The 22,206-nt window shown below is 45.1% G+C and overlaps 1 protein-coding gene across 1 annotated transcript in view; it reads left to right on the top strand.

The window, feature by feature from the left end:
• Nucleotides 1-22,206, top strand: part of GATB (glutamyl-tRNA amidotransferase subunit B) — a 257,231-nt gene that overhangs the window by 127,074 nt on the left and 107,951 nt on the right. Inside the window, exons 4-5 of the mRNA XM_069744064.1 lie at nt 11,900-12,098; nt 14,247-14,369. Coding sequence (XP_069600165.1) covers nt 11,900-12,098; nt 14,247-14,369 — 322 coding nt within the window. The remainder of the gene's footprint in view (nt 1-11,899; nt 12,099-14,246; nt 14,370-22,206) is intronic.

The raw sequence follows: 22,206 nt of genomic DNA, 5'->3' as shown, positions 1-22,206 counted from the left end.
GTGTTGTACGAGTTATTGATTTACTGGATACACTTAATATTTCACACACTGTTTTTGCTTTTTGGCCTAATTTTTGATAACCCTTAACCTTGTGATTTTCCTTTTTAATTGTTTGCTTCCCTTCTTCCAAGAGCCATAAGTTTTTTATTTTTCCGTCAATATGGCCGTGTCAGGGTGTCACAACTCTATTGTCAAATTACCCAGGGCCAGTTGCTCCTTCCCTGTTTTTAACACTGGTGACGCCCTAGCTATCCCTGTTCTCCAGATTAATTCTGATGGTAAAGACGCCAGGGCCACATACCTTGCTGAGCTCCTGAATCAGCCCTGTATCTGTCCCCCTTCCCCACTCAGGGAAGTGGGAGTAATAGTGTATGAATATACACAAACCAGACAAACAAGGACGGACATACAGGGATAAAGGAAAAATACCAATCACACAACTATGCACTCAGACAACATAGGGGAACACCTGGGAGAAAAGGAATGTAAAGCAAATAGGAGAGGAAGAGGATTTGCAAACAGCCAAAAGTCCAAGCAACAGTCACAGAACAATACTCCAAACGTCTCTACCAACAACTGACACCTCCACTCCACACCAGACAGTACAAGACTTAACACTGGCAATCCAGATTGCCAGAGGCGAGTATATATAGCAGAGGGGAGTGGCCAATACTGCACAGCTGAGATTACCAAAGAGGCTTCAGAGACTTTAAGCTGAACAGTTTAACCCCTGCACTACTAACATCAAGCTGCACTGTTTAATATGAAGGCGACAAGCTTTTAATCAGTATGCAAAATCAGACGCCTCGGTGTTCTACCCCTCTCTGTAGAGGTAAATTCTTGCGGGCCGAGTTGTACTTTTGAATGACATCATTGACTTTACCATATTGTTTACTGGGAAATGGAGTGGGGGGGAATCCAAGTGCAGTGAAATTGCAAAAAAGTGCAATTCCACAGTGTTTTCTTTTTTATTTAACCATGTCCACTAAATGCTGCAACTGACCTGCCATTATGATTCTTCAGGTCATTACGAGTTTGCAGATATGTATAGGTTCTTTTTCATTTAAGTGCTGGAAAAAAAAATTCCAAAGGTCGTAAAAAAGCCCCAAAAAAGTATTTTTCCGAGACTTGTATTGTCTCCATTTTTTGGGATCTGTGGCTGGGTGAGAATGTATTCCTTTTTGGGGACATAAAATGTTCTCCTGTTATTGCAATTTATTGCAATGTTGCGGCGAACGGAAAACATTATTATCTCGTTTTTATTTTTCTTTCTTGTTACGCCATTTACCAATCGGATTAATTTAGTTTATATTTTGATAGATCAGGCGTTTCTGACCACATCGGTGACAAATATGTATTTGATTTTTTATTTGAACTTTTATATATTTTTTTTATATATTTTTAAGAACTTTTTTTTTACTTTTTACTTGCTTCAATAGTCTCCTTAGGAGACTTGAAGCTGCGATCACCCGATCACTTGTGCTGCACATAGCAGGGCTACACATAGCAGCCCTGCTATGTGTAGCAGAAATGATAATCTCCTATGAACGCAGATTCAAACTACACTGCTCAAAAAAATAAAGGGAACACTTAAACAGAATATAACTCCAAGTAAATCAAACTGTCCACTTAGGAAGCAACACTGATTGGCAATCAATTTCACATGCTGTTGTGCAAATGGAATAGACAACAGATAGAAATTATTGGCAATTATCAAGACACTCCCTATAAAGGAGTGTTTCTGAAGGTGGGGACCACAGACCGCATCTCAGTACCAATGCTTTCTGGCTGATGTTTTGATCACTTTGGAATGTTTGTTGTGCTTTCACACTCGTGGTAGCATGAGACAGACTCTACAACCCACACAAGTGGCTCAAGTAGTGCAGCTTTTCCAGGATGGCACATCAATGCCAGCTGTGTCAAGAAGGTTTGCTGTGTGTGTCAACGTAGTGTCCAGAGGCTGGAGGCGCTACCAGGAGACAGGCCAGTACACCAGGAGAGGTGGAGAGGGCCGTAGGAGGGCAACAACTCAGCAGCAGGACCGCTACCTCAGCCCAGGTAAGCATGCCCAGGTGTTGTAGGGAGGTCATACAGGCACATGGGGGCAACACACACAAAACTGAACATTTCCTTGTCTTGAGGCATTTCCACTGAAGCTGGACCAGCCTGTAATTTGATTTTCCACTTTGATTTTAAGTATAGTTCCAAATCCAGGCCTCCATTGGTTAATAAATTTGATTTCCAGTGATGATTTTTGTGTGATTTTGTTGTCAACTTTGTACAGAACAAGTATTCAATGAGAATATTTCATTCATTCGGATCTAGGATGTGTTATTTGAGTGTTCCCTTTATTTTTTTGAGCAGTGTAGATCCGCAATGACAAGCACGGGGGTCTTCTGCAGACCTACGGTTGTCATGCCAACCCTTCACCGCTCCGTGATTAGAGTTGAGCGAATTTGATCGGGTCAGGGCTTATTCGGCAAGCTATAGCGCTTACCGAATAAGCTGCAGTGGGAACCCGGCTTCCTCGATCGCTCTGGCTGATCAGCTGTTTCGACTCCACGGCTGCATGTGTTGTGGCTGTGTGACAGTCACAACACATGCATGGAGATCCTGTTTGTTGGGATCTCCATTCATGTGTTGAGGCTTTCACACAGCCACGGCACATGCAACTTTGGAGCTGATCAGCCGAAGCGATTCAGGAAGCCGGGTTCCCTCTGCAGCTTATTTGGTTAGCGCTATAGCTTGCCGAATAAGCCCTGACCCGATCAATTTCCCTCATCTCTACCCGTGATGTGACAGGTGCCGATGAGTGGGGTTTGTGACGTGCTTCTGGCGCAATTATGTTAAATGCCGCTGGTGGATCGTGATTCCTCCCACGGCGCTGTTATCAAATGAGCTGTCATATGCCGGAAAAGCACTGACCTATTACGTATCTATATGGGCTGAGGACTAATTATTAGCGAACATGCTCTCCACTACTCGTTACTCACCCGAGTATTACTGTACTCGGTGTACTCGGTGTACTCGGCGAGCACAGAGCATTTCCAGGATTACTCGGCGGTAACTGGGGTCTCCACCCTGCATTTTTGGCGGTCTTTAAAGACCCAATCAACATGCAGGGATTGACTGCCAGGCACTGCAACATCGCAGCCATCTTTGTTGTGGTATCGCAGTGATTGACTGTCCGCACAGCATCATCAGGGGTATAAGACACCAGACGCCGCCCTGCTCGCTGCATTCTGCTCCGGAGTCAGTGTAGGGAGAGCTGCTGCTGAGATAGGGTCAGAATCGTTTTTTTATTAGTTAGTGTGGGTCTGCTAGTGTTTAGTCCACAAATCCTGATAAACCAACAGTCCTTTTTACGGCTAATTCGGTGGTACATATATTGCAGTGCTAGATAGGCAGGCAAGTCTTTGTGCACATATCCACATCAGTGCAAGGCCTGCAGGCACTGTATGTGAGTACATAGATCTCACTGCATACGTCAAAAAGCTCCATTACTGTCTGCTGCTTCTTTTATATATATATATATATATATATATATATATATATATATATATATACACATACATATACCGTATATACTCGAGTATAAGCCGACCCGAGTATAAGCCGACCCCCCTAATTTTGCCACAAAAAACTGGGAAAACTTATTGACTCGAGTATAAGCCTAGGGTGGAAATGCAGCATTTACCGGTGAATTTCAAAAATAAAAATAGATCATTATTTCCCCATAGCTGTGCCATATAGTGCTCTGCACCGTTCATTATTTCCCCATAGCTGTGCCCCATATAGTGCTCTGCACCGTTCATTGTGCCCCATAGCTGTGCCATATACGGTGCTCTGCACCGTTCATTGTGCCCCATTGCTGTGCCATATACAGTGCTCTGCACCGTTCATTGTGCCCCATTGCTGTGCCATATACGGTGCTCTGCACCGTTCATTGTGCCCCATTGCTGTGCCATATACGGTGCTCTGCACCGTTCATTGTGCCCCATTGCTGTGCCATATACGGTGCTTTGCACCGTTCATTGTGCCCCATTGCTGTGCCATATACGGTGCTTTGCACCGTTCATTGTGCCCCATTGCTGTGCCATATACGGTGCTCTGCACCATTCATTGTGCCCCATTGCTGTGCCATATACGGTGCTTTGCACCGTTCATTGTGCCCCATTGCTGTGCCATATACGGTGCTCTGCACCATTCATTGTGCCCCATTGCTGTGCCATATACGGTGCTCTACACCGTTCATTGTGCCCCATTGCTGTGCCATATACGGTGCTTTGCACCGTTCATTGTGCCCCATTGCTGTGCCATATACGGTGCTCTGCACCGTTCATTGTGCCCCATTGCTGTGCCATATACGGTGCTTTGCACCGTTCATTGTGCCCCATTGCTGTGCCATATACGGTGCTCTGCACCGTTCATTGTGCCCCATAGAAATCTCTGCTGCTGCTGCTGCTGCAATAAAAAAAAAAAACCACATACTCAGCTCCCTTGATTGCAGCTCCCGGCGTCTCGTTCCGGCGCCTCCATCTTCCCGGCGTCTCTGCTCTGACTGATCAGGCAGAGGGCGCCGCGCACACTGTATGCGTCATCGCGCCCTCTGCCTGAACAGTCAGAGCGCAGACGCCGGGAAGATGGAGCGGCGCCCGGCGGCTGGAACGAGGACAGGTGAATATGCTATACTTACCTAGTCCTGGCGATCCTCGCGCTGTCCCTCTGCCTGGTCTTCGGTGCCGCAGCTCTTCCTGTCAGCGGTCACCGGCACCGCTGATTAGAGGAATGAATAGGCGGCTCCGCCCCTATGGGAGGTGGAGCCGCTTATTCATATCTCTAATGAGCGGTCCCACGTGACTGCTGAAGAGGGGAAGAAGCTGCAGCACAGAAGCCCGTGGGACGGCAGGGACAGCGCGAGGATCGCTGGGACTAGGTAAGTATACCTCAGCGCCCTCACCCCCTCACCCGCCGACCCTGCCACCCACATTGACTCGAGTATAAGCCGAGAGGGGCACTTTCAGCCCAAAAATTTGGGCTGAAAATCTCGGCTTATACGCGAGTATATACGGTGTTCCCTTTATCTGTGGTGTCCAAATCCTTGCTTTGCAGGCATACGTTGCATTGTTCTGTCTGCTAGACTTGGTCTACTCAGTATTTAGTGTTTTCGAAGACTACTGAGAATTTTTTTTTTTAAATATTCACTTTTCAGCCATACGTTGTAATTTTTTTTTATCTGCTAGCCTTGGTCTACTCATAATTTTTTGTTTAAAAATATAAAAAAAAACAAAAAAAAACATATTTTAACTGTCTGTTATCTCCGTCAGACGCTTGGTGGAACTGTGGTCTCCAAATACTTGCTTTTCAGGCATACTGATCACATATAATTTTTTTTCCAATCAAAATCCATTTGTATTGAGCTTTTGAAATATTTCAGTAGTCCATTTAAAATGGGCAAGGCAAGGGACGGGGAAGTGGATGTGATGGTGCATGCAGAGGACGAGACCGTGGCCAAGCTGAAAGTGGGCCACAACAAAGACCCACATCTTCACGCTCGACCTTCCTGTCCCAGTTTCTAGGGTACCCCAGCACACCACTATTGAAGCCAGAGCAGTGTGAAACGGTTGTTGGTTGGATATCTTCCAGTCACTTAGCCACCACCATGTCTTCCACATGGTCAAGTCTGAGTAGCTGTGAGTGTGGACCGGATATTCCTCACCCTGATCCTCCTACCTCCCACCATGGCGAGTGCCCCGAGACAACTGATCCCACACTTGGACACTCCGAATAGCTGTTCCGCTTTCCCTTTAAAGATTCCGGACTCTCGGTCGGTCAACTTGAAGTGGGGCCAGATGAGATAGCATGTAGCGATGCACAAAGATTTGAACAGCCACGGTCATACGAAGGCGATGGTGGGAAAGTGTCAGAAGAGGTGGACAATGATGAGACACAATTGCAAGAAAGTCAGGAGGAGGAGCAGGGTGCAAATGTGGAAGACGGGGTGATGGATGACATAGTGACTGACCCAACCTGGCAGGAGGACATGCAGAGTGAGGACAGCAGCACACATGGTGAAGGAGACATATCACCCCAACAGGCAGGAAGAAGCAGTGTGGTGGCCGCAGACAGGAGGCGTACATCTGTTCCCTGTAACACCAACATGACGGAAGTTGCCATTCCAACTGTTAGATCTTCCCGAGTCTGATTATTTTTTAAAGACTCTGCCGATAGCCCCAAAGAGGCCATTTGCAGCACCCGCCATGCCCGCATCAGCAGGGGTAGCAAAACTACCAGCCTGACCACCATCAGCATGATCAGGCACATGGCAGTAAAGCACCCGCCTTTGTGGGCCGAACCCCAGACTCCAGGAACACTGTCTGCAGGTGACAACACTGCTTCCACTGTTTTGTGTAGAATCCAATCCTCAGTACACCGTGCCTGTGAAGATACCTCGGGCCCTGCACCTGTTGTTGCTCATAGTCAACCAGCACCATCATCAAGCCCGTCCACGTCCTTGTCCCAGCCCAGCCTTCAGTTGTCTATACCCCATTCATTGGAACGCAAGCAGAAATACCTAGCCCAACAGGCCACAGTACTAAATACTAACATTTTTCGTCTGCTTGCGCTCAAAATGTTCTCTTTTAGGCTCGTTGAGACGGAAGGTTTCCGCAACCTGATGACTGCGGCCGTTCATGGTACTCTGTTCCCAGTTGCCACTATTTCTCCCGTTGTGCCGTACCGGGATTACACCAGCATGTGTCCCACAACATAACTTGTGCTCTCAACAATGCTGTTACTGGGAAATTCCACCTAACCACGGACACGTGGACAAGTGCTTGTGGGCAGTGACGGTACATCTCACTGACGGCACACTGGGTTAAGAATATTAATGCCGCCTGATGCCCCTCTAAAAATAGGCTTTGTGACTGAGTCCCTCCTTCATAAATGAAACAAGATAGGTCTCCTTATGTGTCACACACCACATGGACAGCTAGGGTTGTTAAATATTACGATGACATTTCCAAGTGAATGCATTTGTATTGGTTGAAAGCAATGTTAAATTTGAAAACTGCATAAAAAATATTGCGTGTGAACATAGCCCAAGTGGTGGAGGAATATTTTGGTCTGGGGTAAATTATTTTGCCTTATATATGTCATTAGCCTGGAAAGGATGTACCTTAACCCCTTAATCCCATTGGACGTACTATCCCGTGAAGGTGACCTGGGACTTAATTCCCAGTGACGGGATAGTACGTCTAGTGCAATCAGCCGCGCTCACGGGGGGAGCGCGGCCGGGTGTCAACTGACTATCGCAGCTGACATCCAGCACTATGTGCCAAGAGTGGTCACGGACCGCCCCCGGCACATTAACCCCCAGCACACTGCGATCAAACACGATCGCAGTGTTCCGGCGGCATAGGAAAACATCACGCAGTGAGGGGGTTCCCTGCGTGCTTCCCTGAGACCCTCGGAGCAACGCGATGGGTCTCTTACCTCCTCCTCCCTGCAGGCCTGGATCCAAAATGGCCGCGGGGCTGCATCCGGGTCCTGCAGGGAGGTGGCTTACCAGCTGCTCTGAGCAGGCGCCTGATCGCTGATCTGACACAGTGCACAGTAAAGTGTCAGATCAGCGATCTGTCAATATAAAAAATGTAATGTACATGTGTAAAACAAAAAAAAAGCAAAAAAAAAAAATTCCTAAATAAACAATATATACTGTTTCAAAAAATACATTCCTTTATCTAAATAAAATAAAAAACAATAAAAGTACACATATTTAGTATCGCCGTGTCCGTAACGACCCGACCTATAAAACTGTCCCACTAGTTAACCCCTTCAGTGAACACCGTAAAAAAAATAAGAGGCAAAAAACAACCCTTTATTATCATACCACCGAATAAAAAGTGGAATAGCACGCGATCAAAAAGACAGATATAAACAACCATGGTACCGCTGAAAACGACATCTTGTCCCGCAAAAAACGAGCCGACACACAGCATCATCAGCAAAAAAAATAAAAAAGTTATAGTCCTCAGAATAAAGCGATGGAAAGATAATTCTTTTATCTATAAAATAGTTTTTATCATATAAAAGCGCCAAAACATAAAAAAAATAAATGAGTTATCGCTGTAATCGTACTGACCCGAAGAATGAAACTTGCTTTATCCATTTTACCAAACGTGGAGGAACGGTATAAACGCCCCCCCACCCCCCTAAAGAAATTCATAAATAGCTGGTTTTTGGTCATACTGGAATAAAAAGCGATCAAAAAATGTCACGTGCCAAGAAACAATACCTCACATGACTCTGTGGACCAAAATATGGAAAAATTATAGCTCTCAAAATGTGGTAACGCAAAAAAAATATTTTTTGCAATAAAAAGCGTCTTTTAGTGTGTGACAGCTGACAATCATAAAAATCCGCTAAAAAACCCGCTATAAAAGTAAATCAAACCCCCCTTTATCACCCCCTTAGTTAGGGAAGAATAAAAAAAAAATTAAAAAATGTATTTATTTCCATTTTTCCATTAGGGCTAGGGTTAGGGCTAGGGATAGGATTAGGGTTGGAGCTAGGGTTAGGGTTTGGATTACATTTACGGTTGGGATTAGGGTTAGGGGTGTGTCAGGGTTAGGTGTGTGGCTAGGGTTATGGTTGGGATTAGGGTTCGGGGTGTGTTGGAGTTAGGGGTGTGGGTGGGGTTAAGGGTATGGTTGGGATTAGGGGTGTATTTGGGTTAGGGTTTCAGTTAGAATTGGGGGTTTCCATTGTTTACATTGTTCACATCAGGGGCTCTCCAAACACGACATGGCGTCCGATCTCAATTCCAGCCAATTCTGCGTTGAAAAAGTAAAACAGTGCTCCTTCCCTTCCAAGCTCTCCCGTGAGCCCAAACAGGGGTATACCCCAACATATGAGTTATCAGCGTACTCAGGACTAATTGGACAACAACTTCTGTCGTCCAATTTCTCTTGTTATCCTTGGGAAGATAAAAATTTTGGGGGCTAAAAAAAACATTTTTGTGGAAAAAAAAAAAGAATTGTTATTTTCACGGCTCTGCGTCATAAACTGTAGTGAAACACTTGGGGGTTCAAAGCTCACAACACATCCAGATAACATCCTTAGGGGGCCTACTTTCCAAAATGGTGTCACTTGTGGGGGGTTTCAATGTTTAGGCACATCAGGAGCTCCCCAACGCAACATGGCATCCCATCTCAATTCCAGCCAATTTTGAATTGAAAAGTCAAATGGCGCTCCTTCCCTTCCGAGCTCTGCCATGCACCCAAACAGTGGTTTACCCCCACATATGGGGTATCAGCGTACTCAGGACAAATTGCACAACAACGTTTGGGGTATAATTTCTTCTGTTAACCTTGGGAAAATAAAAAATTGGGTCTGAAAAGTTCATTTTTGTGAAAAAATATTATTTTTTATTTTTATGGCTCTACATTATAAACTTCTGTGAAGCACTTGGTGGGTCAAAGTGCTCACCACACATCTAGATAAGTTCCTTAGGGGGTCTACTTTCCAAAATGGTGTCACTTGTGGGGGGTTTCAATGTTTAGGCACATTAGTGGCTCTCCGAAAGCAACATGGCGTCCCATGTCGATTCCAGCCAATTTTGCATTGAAAAGTCAAATGTCGCTCCTTCCCTTCCGAGATAGCTCTGCCATGCGCCCAAACAGTGGTTTACCCCCACATATGGGGTATCGGGATACTCAGGACAAATTGTACAACAACTTTTGTGGTCCATTTTCTCCTGTTACCCTTTGTGAAATAAAACAAATTGGAGCTGAAGTAATTTTTTTGTGAAAAAAATGTTCATTTTTTTTTTTCAACATTCCCAAAATTCCTGTGAAGAACCAGAAGGGTTAATAAACTTCGAGTGTGGTTTTGAGCACCTTGAGGGGTGCAGTTTTTAGAACTGTGTCACACTTGGTTATTTTCTATCTTATAGACCCTTCAAAATGACTTCAAATGTGATGTGGTCCCTAAAAAAAAAAAAATGGTGTTGTAAAAATGAGAAATTGCTGGTCAAATTTTAACCCTTGTAACTCCCTAGCGAAAAAAATATTTTGTTTCCAAAATTGTGCTGATGTAAAGTAGACATGTGGGTAATGTTATTTATTAACTAAATTTTGTCACATACAGTAACTCTCTGGTTTAACAGAATAAAAATTAAAAATGTGAAAATTGCGAAATTTTCTAAATTTTTCCCAAATTTCCATTTTTTTCACAAACGTAAAAATGATCGACCTAAATTTACCACTAACATGAAACCCAATGTGTCACCAAAAAACAGTCTCAGGACTGCTAGGATCCGTTGAAGCGTTCCTGAGCTATTACCTCATAAATGGACACTGGTCAGAATTGCAAAAAATGGCCAGGTCATTAAGGTCAAAATAGGCTGGGTCATGAAGGGGTTAAACATTTTAAGTACCATTATTGGATTTTTTAAGGGAGGTATCGAGACCAATTGATTTTTTTTCCTCTTTATCTCTTTATGGTGTTTGTCATAGAAGCTATTTCTGATAAATCATACTTTTACAGAATCCAAGTACGGTATGTACTAGAGTATAAGCCGACCCGAGTATAAGCCGACCCCCCTAATTTTGCCACAAAAAACTTGAAAAACTTATTGACTCGAGTATAAGCCTAGTGTTGAAAATGCAGCAGCTACTGGTAAATTTCAAAAATATAATGCTCCATAAAGTTCATGATGGGCCCATATAATGCTCCATACAGTTGATGGTGGGCCCATATAATGCTCCATACAGTTGATGATGGGCCCATATAATGCTCCATACAGTTGATGATGGGCCCATATAATGCTCCATAAAGTTGATGATGGGCCCATAAGATGCTCCATAGAAAAATATGCCCCAGGTAATGCTGCATTAAAGTTCATTATGGCCTCATAAGATGCTCCATATTCAAATGTGCCCCTTGAAATGCTGCATACAGTTCATTATGGCCCCATAGATGCTCCATATAAAGCTGTGCCATGTAGAATGCTCCATACATTTCATTATTGCCCCATAAGATGATCCATTTATAGCGGTGCCACATGTAATGCTGCTGCTGCAATAAAAAAAAAAAAGACACACTCGCCTCTCCTTGCTTGCTGCCCACTGCTCCTCAGCGTCCCGCCGTCTAACCGCATTGACTGTTCTGGCAGAGGGCGGCGCGCACACTAATACGTCATCGCGCCCTCTGACCTGAACAGTCACAGCAAGAGGACGGGAAGACGGAGCGGCGCCCGGCGGGTTGAACGCGGACAGGTGACTATGAATTGCTCACCTGCTCCGGCGTGGTCCCTCGCAGCTTCTCCCAGACAGATGGTCTCCAGCGCCCGCAGCTTCTTCCTGTAGTAAGCGGTCACGTGGGACCGCTCATTACAGGAATTAATATGCGGCTCCACCCCTATGGGAGTGGAGTCCATATTCATTACTTTAATGAGCGGTCCCACGTGACCGCTGAACAGAGGAAGAGCTGCGGCACCCAGAGACCATGGGACAGGCAGGGACAGTGACAGGAGCGCCGGGACTAGGTGAGTATATGACAGTCCTCTCTCCCCCTCACCCGCCGACTCCACCGCCAATCATGACTCGAGTATAAGCCGAGAAGGGACTTTCAGCCCAAAAATTTGGGCTGAAAATCTTGGCTTATACTCGAGTATATACGGTATGTTTTTTTTCTTTTGAACAGGAAAATGGGGGTGATTGGAATTTTTATATATAATAAAATATATATTTTTATTTCTTTGCATTTTTTTTCGTCGACTTGAAACTGCGAACATTTCATTTTGATTAGTTGAATGTGTCAATGATGTTTTTGACAATATGTTATAACAATAGTATACACTATGTACTTCCCTAACATGCTGTGTAATACTTTGCAGGCTGGTTATCAGATTACTCAACAGAGACTTCCAGTCGCAGTAAATGGAATTCTTACGTATCGCTATCAAGTAGGAACATCGTGGAATCAGATGGCCTCTAAGTGTGTGAGGATCAAACAGGTTCAGCTGGAGCAGGACAGTGGGAAGAGTCTCCATGATGATTCAATGCACCAGACACTCATTGACTTAAATAGAGCTGGTATGTACGTTCATTGTAGTAAACTGGATTTACCCTTTGAAAACAAAAGGTTTTGCATTGTCTGCTTGCAGCGATGCTTTACTCACTACATTTTTGCTTTATTTTCATTTTAAAGTACTGTCAAAGACCATGTGCAAAAAGACGCTCATTTAACTCCTCTGCATGTATACTATTGTGAAGAGTTGTATCTTATCTCATATGGGGAACCGGTGTGACTGTATAGGACACTGAACAAAACTTAAACGATTGACTACAGTTACAAATATCAGAAATCAGTAAATGTATATAACCCTTTGTCATTATGGTTAATGGTATAAGGAGCTTGACATTTTTTTCTTTTTCTTTTTCTTTGGGGGGGGGGGGAAGAGGGGGCTTGTTTCTGGGCACTCGTGGTCCTAAATAACAAATATGCCCATATTTTCCCTTTAAATTCCCTTCTTCAGCAGTCATCGTTGCAGATGATCTATAGCAGTAATGTGCCATGTTACCACATGTCATCACTGTAGGGGTTCAAATAGACACCACTTGATGTCATTACTGGAGTGACTGGTGATTTATGTTATGTGTTTTGGTGTTTGCCTCCTCATTTTTTGCAAATATTAATGGTTTTCTTATATGCATTTTAAAGAAAAATTAGCATAGCAAATATAAAAAAAATAAACCCCAGCAGTTCCCGTATTTTCAAAGTATCTCCCTATCTTTTGATCTTATTTTGGTTAATGTGCCCAAGGAGATGAGCTATTTCCAATTTTCGTGACTATAAGGCAACTGCATGCAACAGGAGTTTAGCAGCTAAAATGGAATAGATAAGCCAGAAATTAACCAATGATTTCTGCAAGATTTGTTTTTTTGTTCTCTCATTATTGAAGACTATAGTTCCTGTTAACAAACTACAAGAAAATAAAAAATCATACTTTAGTTTTATTATTGTAGTTCTTAAATATTCTAACAAAATGTCTTGTTTCTCTACCTGGTAAAACATGTTTTTGTAATTAAGAAAGTGGAAAAATGAGAAATTCAATGAAATGCAGTTTAGGCACATTAAATCCAAACTGAGAGATCACCATTTCTAGGATCATAGGACTGCTGTGTTTTTTGGTGTCATTGTGTCCTGGAGTATGAAGAATCTGCCGGGCAGCATGGCCTCCTTACTAATTCTGTATCATGATGAATTTCAGAATTCTTTTTTCATCACCTCCTCTTAGAAAAATTACAGGTTTGCATGACTTATGAGCTTCTCCTAGAGTGAAGACTGGGAAACTTGGATTCTCTGCAGCTTTGCCGTCAGTTGTAATGTCAAACATGTTTTATATCCAATGTGATGGCTCCTTAAAGGGAACCTGTCAACCCAAAATCGAGGGTGAGCTAAGCCCACCAGCGTCAGGAGCTTATCTACAGCATTCTGGAATGCTGTAGATAAGCCCGTGATGTATCCTAAAAGATAAGAAAAAGAGGTTAGATTATACTCACCCAGGGGCGGTCCCGGTCTGGTCCGATGGGTGTCGCGGTCCGGTCCGGCGCCTCCCAACTTCATAAGATGACGTTCTCTTCTGGTCTTCACGCTGCGGCGCAGCCGTACTTTGTCTGCACTGTTGAGGGCAGAGCAAAGTACTGCAGTGTGCAGGCGCCGGGCCTCTGACCTTTCCCGACGCCTGCGCACTGCAGTACTTTGCTCTGCCCTCAACAGGGCAGACAAAGTACGCCTGCGCCGGAGCCGCAGCATGAACACCAGAAGAGGACGTCATCCTTTGAAGATGGAAGGCCCCGGACCAGACCGCGACGCCCACCGGATCGGACCGCCCGCCCAGGTGAGTATAATCTAACCTCTTTTTCTTATCTTTTAGGATACATCGGGGGCTTATCTACAGCATTACAGAATGCTGTAGATAAGCCCTTGATGCCGGTGGGCTTAGCTCACCCTCGATTTTGAGGGTGACAGGTTCCCTTTAATAAAGTGGATACCTGGGTTTTGCTCATAGTGTAAGAAGGGTTGAGTCCTTAGATTTTGTAAGATTACTGGAAAATGCCTTTCATAGAGATGATTAAAGTATAGCTTAAAACTTAGTAGAATAGTCTGTGACAACGGAGGACACTGATTTTCTCCAGGTATACAGCAAACATTTCTAAAGCTTGTGTTTCTGCTTACAGGAATTGGACTTATGGAAATTGTAATGGAGCCAGACATGACCTGCGGAGAAGAAGCTGCAGCAGCTGTGCGGGAACTTCAACTCATTTTGCAGGCTCTTGGAACAAGTCATGCAAACATGTCAGGTAAACAGTTGTCTTATTTTGTGTTTCTTTTTGGGAATTTTACAGTAAAGAAAGTTATTTCCAGGTTTAACCACTTCACAGCTTCAAGGCTTGGTTCACATTTATCTTGTGCTCTTCACTGAGCAGTTACATTAGGGTTTCTGCCTAACTCTCAAAAAAACAGGATTCAGATAAAGCCCCCAACAAAACCATTCACTGTAATGAGATATAAAGTCACTTTAGAATTGCTGTAGGTTTCCTATCTTTGTAAACATGCACAAAAGCGGGGTCGACTACGGCGAGGCTTCGGTGACTAAGGACACAGCTGTCTTCAAGATATACAAAGCTGGCGATAATGGCTGGCTGAGTTCTGCATTACAACTGCTTCCCAGTGCATACACTTTTTTTTAAAGTGTGAATACAGGCGCCGGCTGACAAGAGACTACGTCTCCCATCAGTGGCTCCTGTTATCAGTGACTGCAGATGTAGACTGATGGGAGGAGTAGTCTCATCAGCCCACACATGCTGACCTGCGATAAGTGTTTTACCGAGGGTCACGGCTGAGGGTCACAGTCACAGCTACAGGGTCACGCTGACATCTGACAGCGTGAACCCGCAGCGCTCTGACCGACGGTCTTACCGACAGTAGCGTTACCGCTGATAAGAGCCACCGCGCCAGAAACAGCGTGGGAAACACCATAGGAAACCAGCAAATCCGCAAACATATTTATACCTGCATTTTTGCTTCGGATTTGACTGACTCAATTGAAGTCACAGGCTGAAAAACTCTAAAAATCTGCACAAAGAATAGACATGCTGCAGAATAAAATGCACTGGAAATACTTTGAGAAATGTATTGATCATGTTACAACACTTCAGGATTGCCATTGAATTAGCTTGCATGAGGATTCCATAGTGTTTTTGTTTCGATATTTTCACAAATAAATGCAAAAAATGTTGATCTAAATTCACCACTATCTTGAAGTACAATATATCACGAAAACACTGTATCACTGAGTTACCTCATAAATTGGCTTGTTCAGCTAGGTGAAAAGCGGTGCAACCGGGTAAATCGGCTCTTGTAGGTGGATTTATTATAAGAAATAATCATACTGCAGAGATGATTCGGCACATGAACCCTATTAACCCCTTCCTGACATGCGCCGTACGAGTACTGCTCTGCAGGAATTGCGATCCCGCAAACAGCAGTACTAGTACGGCGCACCAATCGCGCAGCCTCTCGCTGAGTGCCGCAGCTATCGGAAGTGAGTGTCAGCTGTATGTGACAGCTGACACCCCACAACAATGCCCGCGATCGATGCTAGCACCGATCGTGGGCATTTAACCCTTCTGATGCCGCTGTCAGTAGTGACAGCGGCATAGAGAAGCATCTTGCAGGGAGGGGGCTACCTGCACCCTTCCATCAGGATATCGTGATGTGATCGCATTGGACTGATGGTCTCCACAGAGACCCCATCACTAAGATGGCCGCGGGGTCCTTCCAGGTCCTGCAAGGAGATGGCTTGTGAGCGCCTGCTTAGAGCAGGCGCCAGCATGCCTCCTTCCCTGCCTGTCAGATCCTGATCTGAAACTCCACAGTGCAGAGTGCCAGATCAGTGATCTGACATTATGTAGTAAAGTCCCATCCTGGGACAATGTAAAAAAGTTTAAATAAATAAATAAATAAATAAATAAAAATTTAGAATGTGTAAGGGTATGTTCACACGTTCCTGATTTCCATCCTTTTTTTTTCAGGACTGTTTTTTAAAAAACTGCAGCTCTTGGCAGAAAACGCAGGTCCTTTTTTTGGTCCTTTTTTTGTCCTTTTTTGATGCGTTTTTTGATCCTTTTTTTGATCCTTTTTTTTATCCTTTTTTTATGCAGTTTTCTATGCAGTTAAAATGGCTGAAAATACCCTAACCCTACCCCTAACCCTACCCCTAACCCTAACCCTACCCCTAACCCTACCCCTAACCCTACCCCTAACCCTATTCTAACCTTAGTGGAAAAAAAAAAAATTCTTAATTTTTTTTTATTGTCCCTACCTAGTGTCATTTACTATTTTTTTTTATTTTGATCACTGAGATAGGTTATATCTCAGTGATCAAAATGCACTTTGGAACGAATCTGCCGGCCGGCAGATTCGGCGGGCGCACTGCGCATGCGCCCGCGCCCGCCATTTTGCAAGATGGCGGCGCCCAGGGAGAAGACGGCCGGACGGACACCGGGACGCCGGGTAACTATAAGGGGGGAAGATTAGGGCACGGGGGGGGCATCGGAGCACTGGGGGGGGCATCGGAGCACGGGGCGGTGGGATTGGAGCACGGGGGGGCGGGATCGGAGCACGGGGGGGCAGCCACACTCCGCCCACGCACTTCCGCCCGCTTCCCCGCACTTCCTGCTGCAGCGGTTCGGCACCACAAACCGCAGTAAAACCCGCAGATATTTTTTTCATCTGCGGGTTTTACTGCGGGTTTGACCTCACAATGGAGGTCAATGGGTGCAGAACCGCTGCGGCTCCGAAAAAAGAAGTGACATGGTACTTCTTTTTTCCCGCAGCTATTCAGCGCGGTTTTTTTTTTGATTTTCCGCATTGTGGGCACAGCAGTTCCTGTTTTCCATAGGGTACAATGTAATGTACCCTGCATGGAAAACAGCTGCGGACCCGCAGCGGGAAAATCGCGGCAATTCCGCATGAAAAAAAGGATCATGTGAACATGGCCTTAGAATAAAGAAAAAAAATAAATTATTTTTCCAATAAGTGCATTTATTTATGTAAATAAAAAAACAATAAAAGTTCACATATTTGGTATCACTGGGTCTGTAACGACCCGCTCTATAAAACTATCCCACAAGTTAACCCCTACAATAATGACCTTACAAAAAAAAGGCAAAAAACAGGGCTTTATCATGCCACCGAACAAAAAGTGCAATAAAACGCGATCAAAAAGACAGATGTAAATAAAAATGGTACTGCTGAAAATGTCATTTTGTTCCGCAAAAAGCAAGCCTCCATACAGCTCTATCAGCAGAAAAATAAAAAAAGTTGTAGCTCTCAGAATAAAGCGATGCAAAAATAACTATTTTTTCTATAAAATAGTTTTATTGTGTAAAAGCGTCAAAACATAGAAAATTGATATTACTGTGGTATCGCTATATTCGTACTGACCTGATGAACAAAGCTGTCTTATGAATGTTGATCTGAAGACCAAAACTGTCGCAAGCTTGTGAAAACAGTCCATTTCATACTGCATCTGCTGTTCCATGCTAGCATTAAGTGCACAGTCATCAGCAAATAATACATTCACCGATAACAGTCTCATGCACTTTCGTAACCACCTTCAGGCGTTTTGGGTTGAATAGCTTGCCATCAGTCCTGTACCTAACCTGGATTCCATCTTCACAGTTGTTAAAGGCATCACTTAACATTGCAGAGACCAGCATACTGAACAGGGTTGGAGCAAGCACACAGCCTTGTTTTACACCGTTTGTTACTGGGAAAGCCTCAGATTCCTCTCCATCATTCAGAACCTTCACCATCATGGAACTGCCGGACGACTGAGATGAACTTGCTAGGGCAGCCAAATTTTGCCATAATCTTCCACAGGCCGTCTCTACTGACTGTGTCGAAAGCCTTGGTTAAATCAACAAAAGTTACATAAAGGTCACAGTGTTGCTCCTGGCACTTTTCCTGAAGTTGACGTGCTGAAAAGACCATATCTACTGTTCCACGTTTAGCACGGAAACCACCCTGGCTTTCGGGTAATAGGCCTTGCTCAAGGTGATGTAAAAGGTGGTTGAGCAAGAGATGAGCCATTATCTTGCCTGCAGTGGACAGAAGGGAGATACCTCGATGGTTGTCACAAGATTGGCGATTACCTTTCCTCTTGTATATGTAAATTATGCTGGCATCTTTCATCTGTTGCGGAACCTGTTCCTTTTTCCACATATATTGGAATAGTTTGGTCACCGTTTGCATCAGAACAGGGCCGCCAGCTTTATATACCTCAGCAGGTATAGCATTTCCGGGTGCTTTTCCACAAGAAAGTTGTTTTACTGCTTTCCTGACTTCATCTCCACTTGGAAGAACATCAAGCTCCTTGTTGATTTCTACCTGGGGCAGGCGAGCAATAGCCTCATCATTGATATTGGCAGGGCGATTAAGAATATTATTAAAGTGCTGATAATACCCCTAACACTGAGGGGTATATGGGGTATCTAGATAGAAGTAGCACCTCTGGTGGAGTGCTTGCTGTGTCCTTTCTGGACAGCTCTTCCATCTTTGGTCCTCATCTGATGCTCAACTCTCACCTGTACCTCCAAGTTGCTGCTAGCATGCGGCAGCGGGTACACCCCGGAACACCGCCTCGGCAGGCGGGCCAAACCAGGTGAGGGTAGCTGTTGTGTTTCTTTGAGACCTGAGGCGATTTTCAAGAGTTTGTCTACCCTTGCATGTGAAGACTGGATATGGCAGACTGTGCGGAAGAAACCAAGATTCAACGCATAGACAAGCGATTCCCAGCACAGCGTTGTGGAGCACTGAGAGGGCGTAGAGAGGCACTTATAGGACACTGCTGGCGATCCACTGCACCCTGGCCTATCTCCAGTTGTCTTGCCTAGTTCTTGCTACTGGGGCTCGATAGGTACGGGCGAGAGAGTGAGGTTGACGACTGCGTAACTCTTCCTCACTTAAATCCAAGTCAAGCGCAAGTCATGACTTCAACCACTACATATCTAAAGTCCTGTGGCGATGGGAGAGTGGCAAAGCAGCAGGCGTGCAGTCACTGGAAACTGTAGTCACGGACCTGCATGCGGTCCGCCCAGGCCATATGGTCGCTCCCCACTGGACCGAAGCAGTAGTGAAGTTCGGCAGCCTCCTGGGTGTCTGAGCAGTCCAGTTTAGGATCACTCTGCTCACCTCAATCGAGGATGGGGCTAGAAAAGGTGCCTCAAACATAGTCTGCTTCATTTCACCTGGCCAGCCTACCACAGCTGGCGGGTTACCCATACAGCGATCGACACACAATGAAGAAAAGGAAAATGATGGTACTCAACCTTGGCACATGGAATGTGAGAACTCTGCTGGATAATACTAAGGCAGACAGACCAGAGAGAAGAACGGCATTGGTTGCTCAGGAGCTAGCTCGTTACAAGGTTGATATAGCAGCTCTCAGCGAAACACGCCTGCCAGACAAGGGTCAATTGATAGAGCATAGTGGTGGATATACATTCTTCTGGAGTGGTCGAAGCAGCAATGAAAAACGAGAAGCAGACGTGGGATTTGCTATCAAAACTCACCTTGCTTGTAAACTTACCAGGCTTCCGGAGGACATTACCGACCATCTGATGACATTTCAGCTCCCACTTACAAACAAGAAACATGTGACTCTGATCAGTGCCTATGCTCCCACGATTACTAATCCAGATGACATTAAAGAGAAGTTCTACGATGAACTTGACTCACTTATTTCAGCAATCCCACAGACAGACAAGCTCATTATGCTTGGAGACTCTAATGCCAGGGTGGGAACAGACCATCAAAACTGGGAAGGGGTCTTTGGGAGACACGGCACTGGTAAGTGTAACAGTAATGGCCTGCTGCTCCTCAAGATGTGTGCCACACTGTTGTGATAGGCAATTCAGTATCACAATGGACATAGCGGTCAGAGCACATACAGTGATCCGACAATAACCCAAAATAATAGAACGAGCTCTGAGACGTGGGAACTCTGCAGACCGCAATCCCTAATCCTCTCCAAACAACACTAGAGGCAGCCGTGGATTGCGCCTAACTCTGCCTATGCAACTCGGCACAGCCTGAGAAACTAACTAGCCTGAAGATAGAAAATAAGCCTACCTTGCCTCAGAGAAATACCCCAAAGGAAAAGGCAGCCCCCCACATATAATGACTGTGAGTTAAGATGAAAAGACAAACGTAGGGATGAAACAAATTCAGCAAAGTGAGGCCCGACTTTCTTAACAGAGCGAGGATAGGAAAGATAACTTTGCGGTCTACACAAAACCCTAAAGAAAACCACGCAAAGGGGGCAAAAAGACCCTCCGTACCGAACTAACGGCACGGAGGTACACCCTTTGCGTCCCAGAGCTTCCAGCAAAACAATTAGACAAGCTGGACAGAAAAAATAGCAAACAAATAGCAAAGAAGAACTTAGCTATGCAGAGCAGCAGGCCACAGGAATGATCCAGGGAAAAACAAGTCCAACACTGGAACATTGACAGGAAGCATGGATCAAAGCATTAGGTGGAGTTAAGTAGAGAAGCACCTAACGACCTCACCAAATCACCTGAGGGAGGAAACTCAGAAGCCGCAGTACCACTTTCCTCCACAAACGGAAGCTCCCAGAGAGAATCAGCCGAAGTACCACTTGTGACCACAGGAGGGAGCTCTGCCACAGAATTCACAACAGTACCCCCCCCCTTGAGGAGGGGTCACCGAACCCTCACCAGAGCCCCCAGGCCGACCAGGATGAGCCACATGAAAGGTACGAACAAGATCGGGAGCATGGACATCAGAGGCAAAAACCCAGGAATTATCTTCCTGAGCATACCCCTTCCATTTAACCAGATACTGGAGTTTCCGTCTTGAAACACGAGAATCCAAAATCTTCTCCACAATATACTCCAATTCCCCCTCCACCAAAACCGGGGCAGGAGGGTCAACAGATGGAACCATAGGTGCCACGTATCTCCGCAACAATGACCTATGGAATACGTTATGTATAGAAAAAGAATCTGGGAGGGTCAGACGAAAAGACACAGGATTAAGAACCTCAGAAATCCTATACGGACCAATGAAACGAGGTTTAAACTTAGGAGAGGAAACCTTCATAGGAATATGACGAGAAGATAACCAAACCAGATCCCCAACACGAAGTCGGGGACCCACACGGCGTCTGCGATTAGCGAAACGTTGAGCCTTCTCCTGGGACAAGGTCAAATTGTCCACTACATGAGTCCAAATCTGCTGCAACCTGTCCACCACAGTATCCACACCAGGACAGTCCGAAGACTCAACCTGTCCTGAAGAGAAACGAGGATGGAACCTAGAATTGCAGAAAAATGGCGAAACCAAGGTAGCCGAGCTGGCCTGATTATTAAGGGCGAACTCAGCCAAAGGCAAAAAGGACACCCAGTCATCCTGATCGGCAGAAACAAAGCATCTCAGATAGGTTTCCAAGGTCTGATTGGTTCGTTCGGTCTGGCCATTAGTCTGAGGATGGAAAGCCGAGGAAAAAGACTAGTCAATGCCCATCCTACCACAAAAGGCTCGCCAAAACCTCGAAACAAACTGGGAACCTCTGTCAGAAACGATATTCTCTGGAATGCCATGCAAACGAACCACATGCTGGAAGAACAATGGCACCAAATCAGAGGAGGAAGGCAATTTAGACAAGGTACCAGATGGACCATCTTAGAAAAGCGATCACAGACCACCCAAATGACTGACATCTTTTGAGAAACGGGAAGATCTGAAATAAAATCCATAGAGATATGTGTCCAAGGCCTCTTCGGGACCGGCAAGGGCAAAAGCAACCCACTGGCACGAGAACAGCAGGGCTTAGCCCGAGCACAAATCCCACAGGACTGCACAAAAGTACGCACATCCCGTGACAGAGATGGCCACCAAAAGGATCTAGCCACTAACTCTCTGGTACCAAAGATTCCAGGATGACCAGCCAACACCGAACAATGAACCTCAGAGATAACTTTATTCGTCCACCTATCAGGGACAAACAGTTTCTCCGCTGGACAACGATCAGGTTTATTAGCCTGAAATTTTTGCAGCACCCGCCGCAAATCAGGGGAGATGGCAGACACAATTACTCCTTCCTTGAGG

Source organism: Ranitomeya imitator, chromosome 1 (assembly GCF_032444005.1).
Source record: "Ranitomeya imitator isolate aRanImi1 chromosome 1, aRanImi1.pri, whole genome shotgun sequence".
In the NCBI taxonomy this organism is placed as follows: domain Eukaryota; kingdom Metazoa; phylum Chordata; class Amphibia; order Anura; family Dendrobatidae; genus Ranitomeya; species Ranitomeya imitator.
This window is presented reverse-complemented; position numbering and strand designations above follow the sequence as displayed.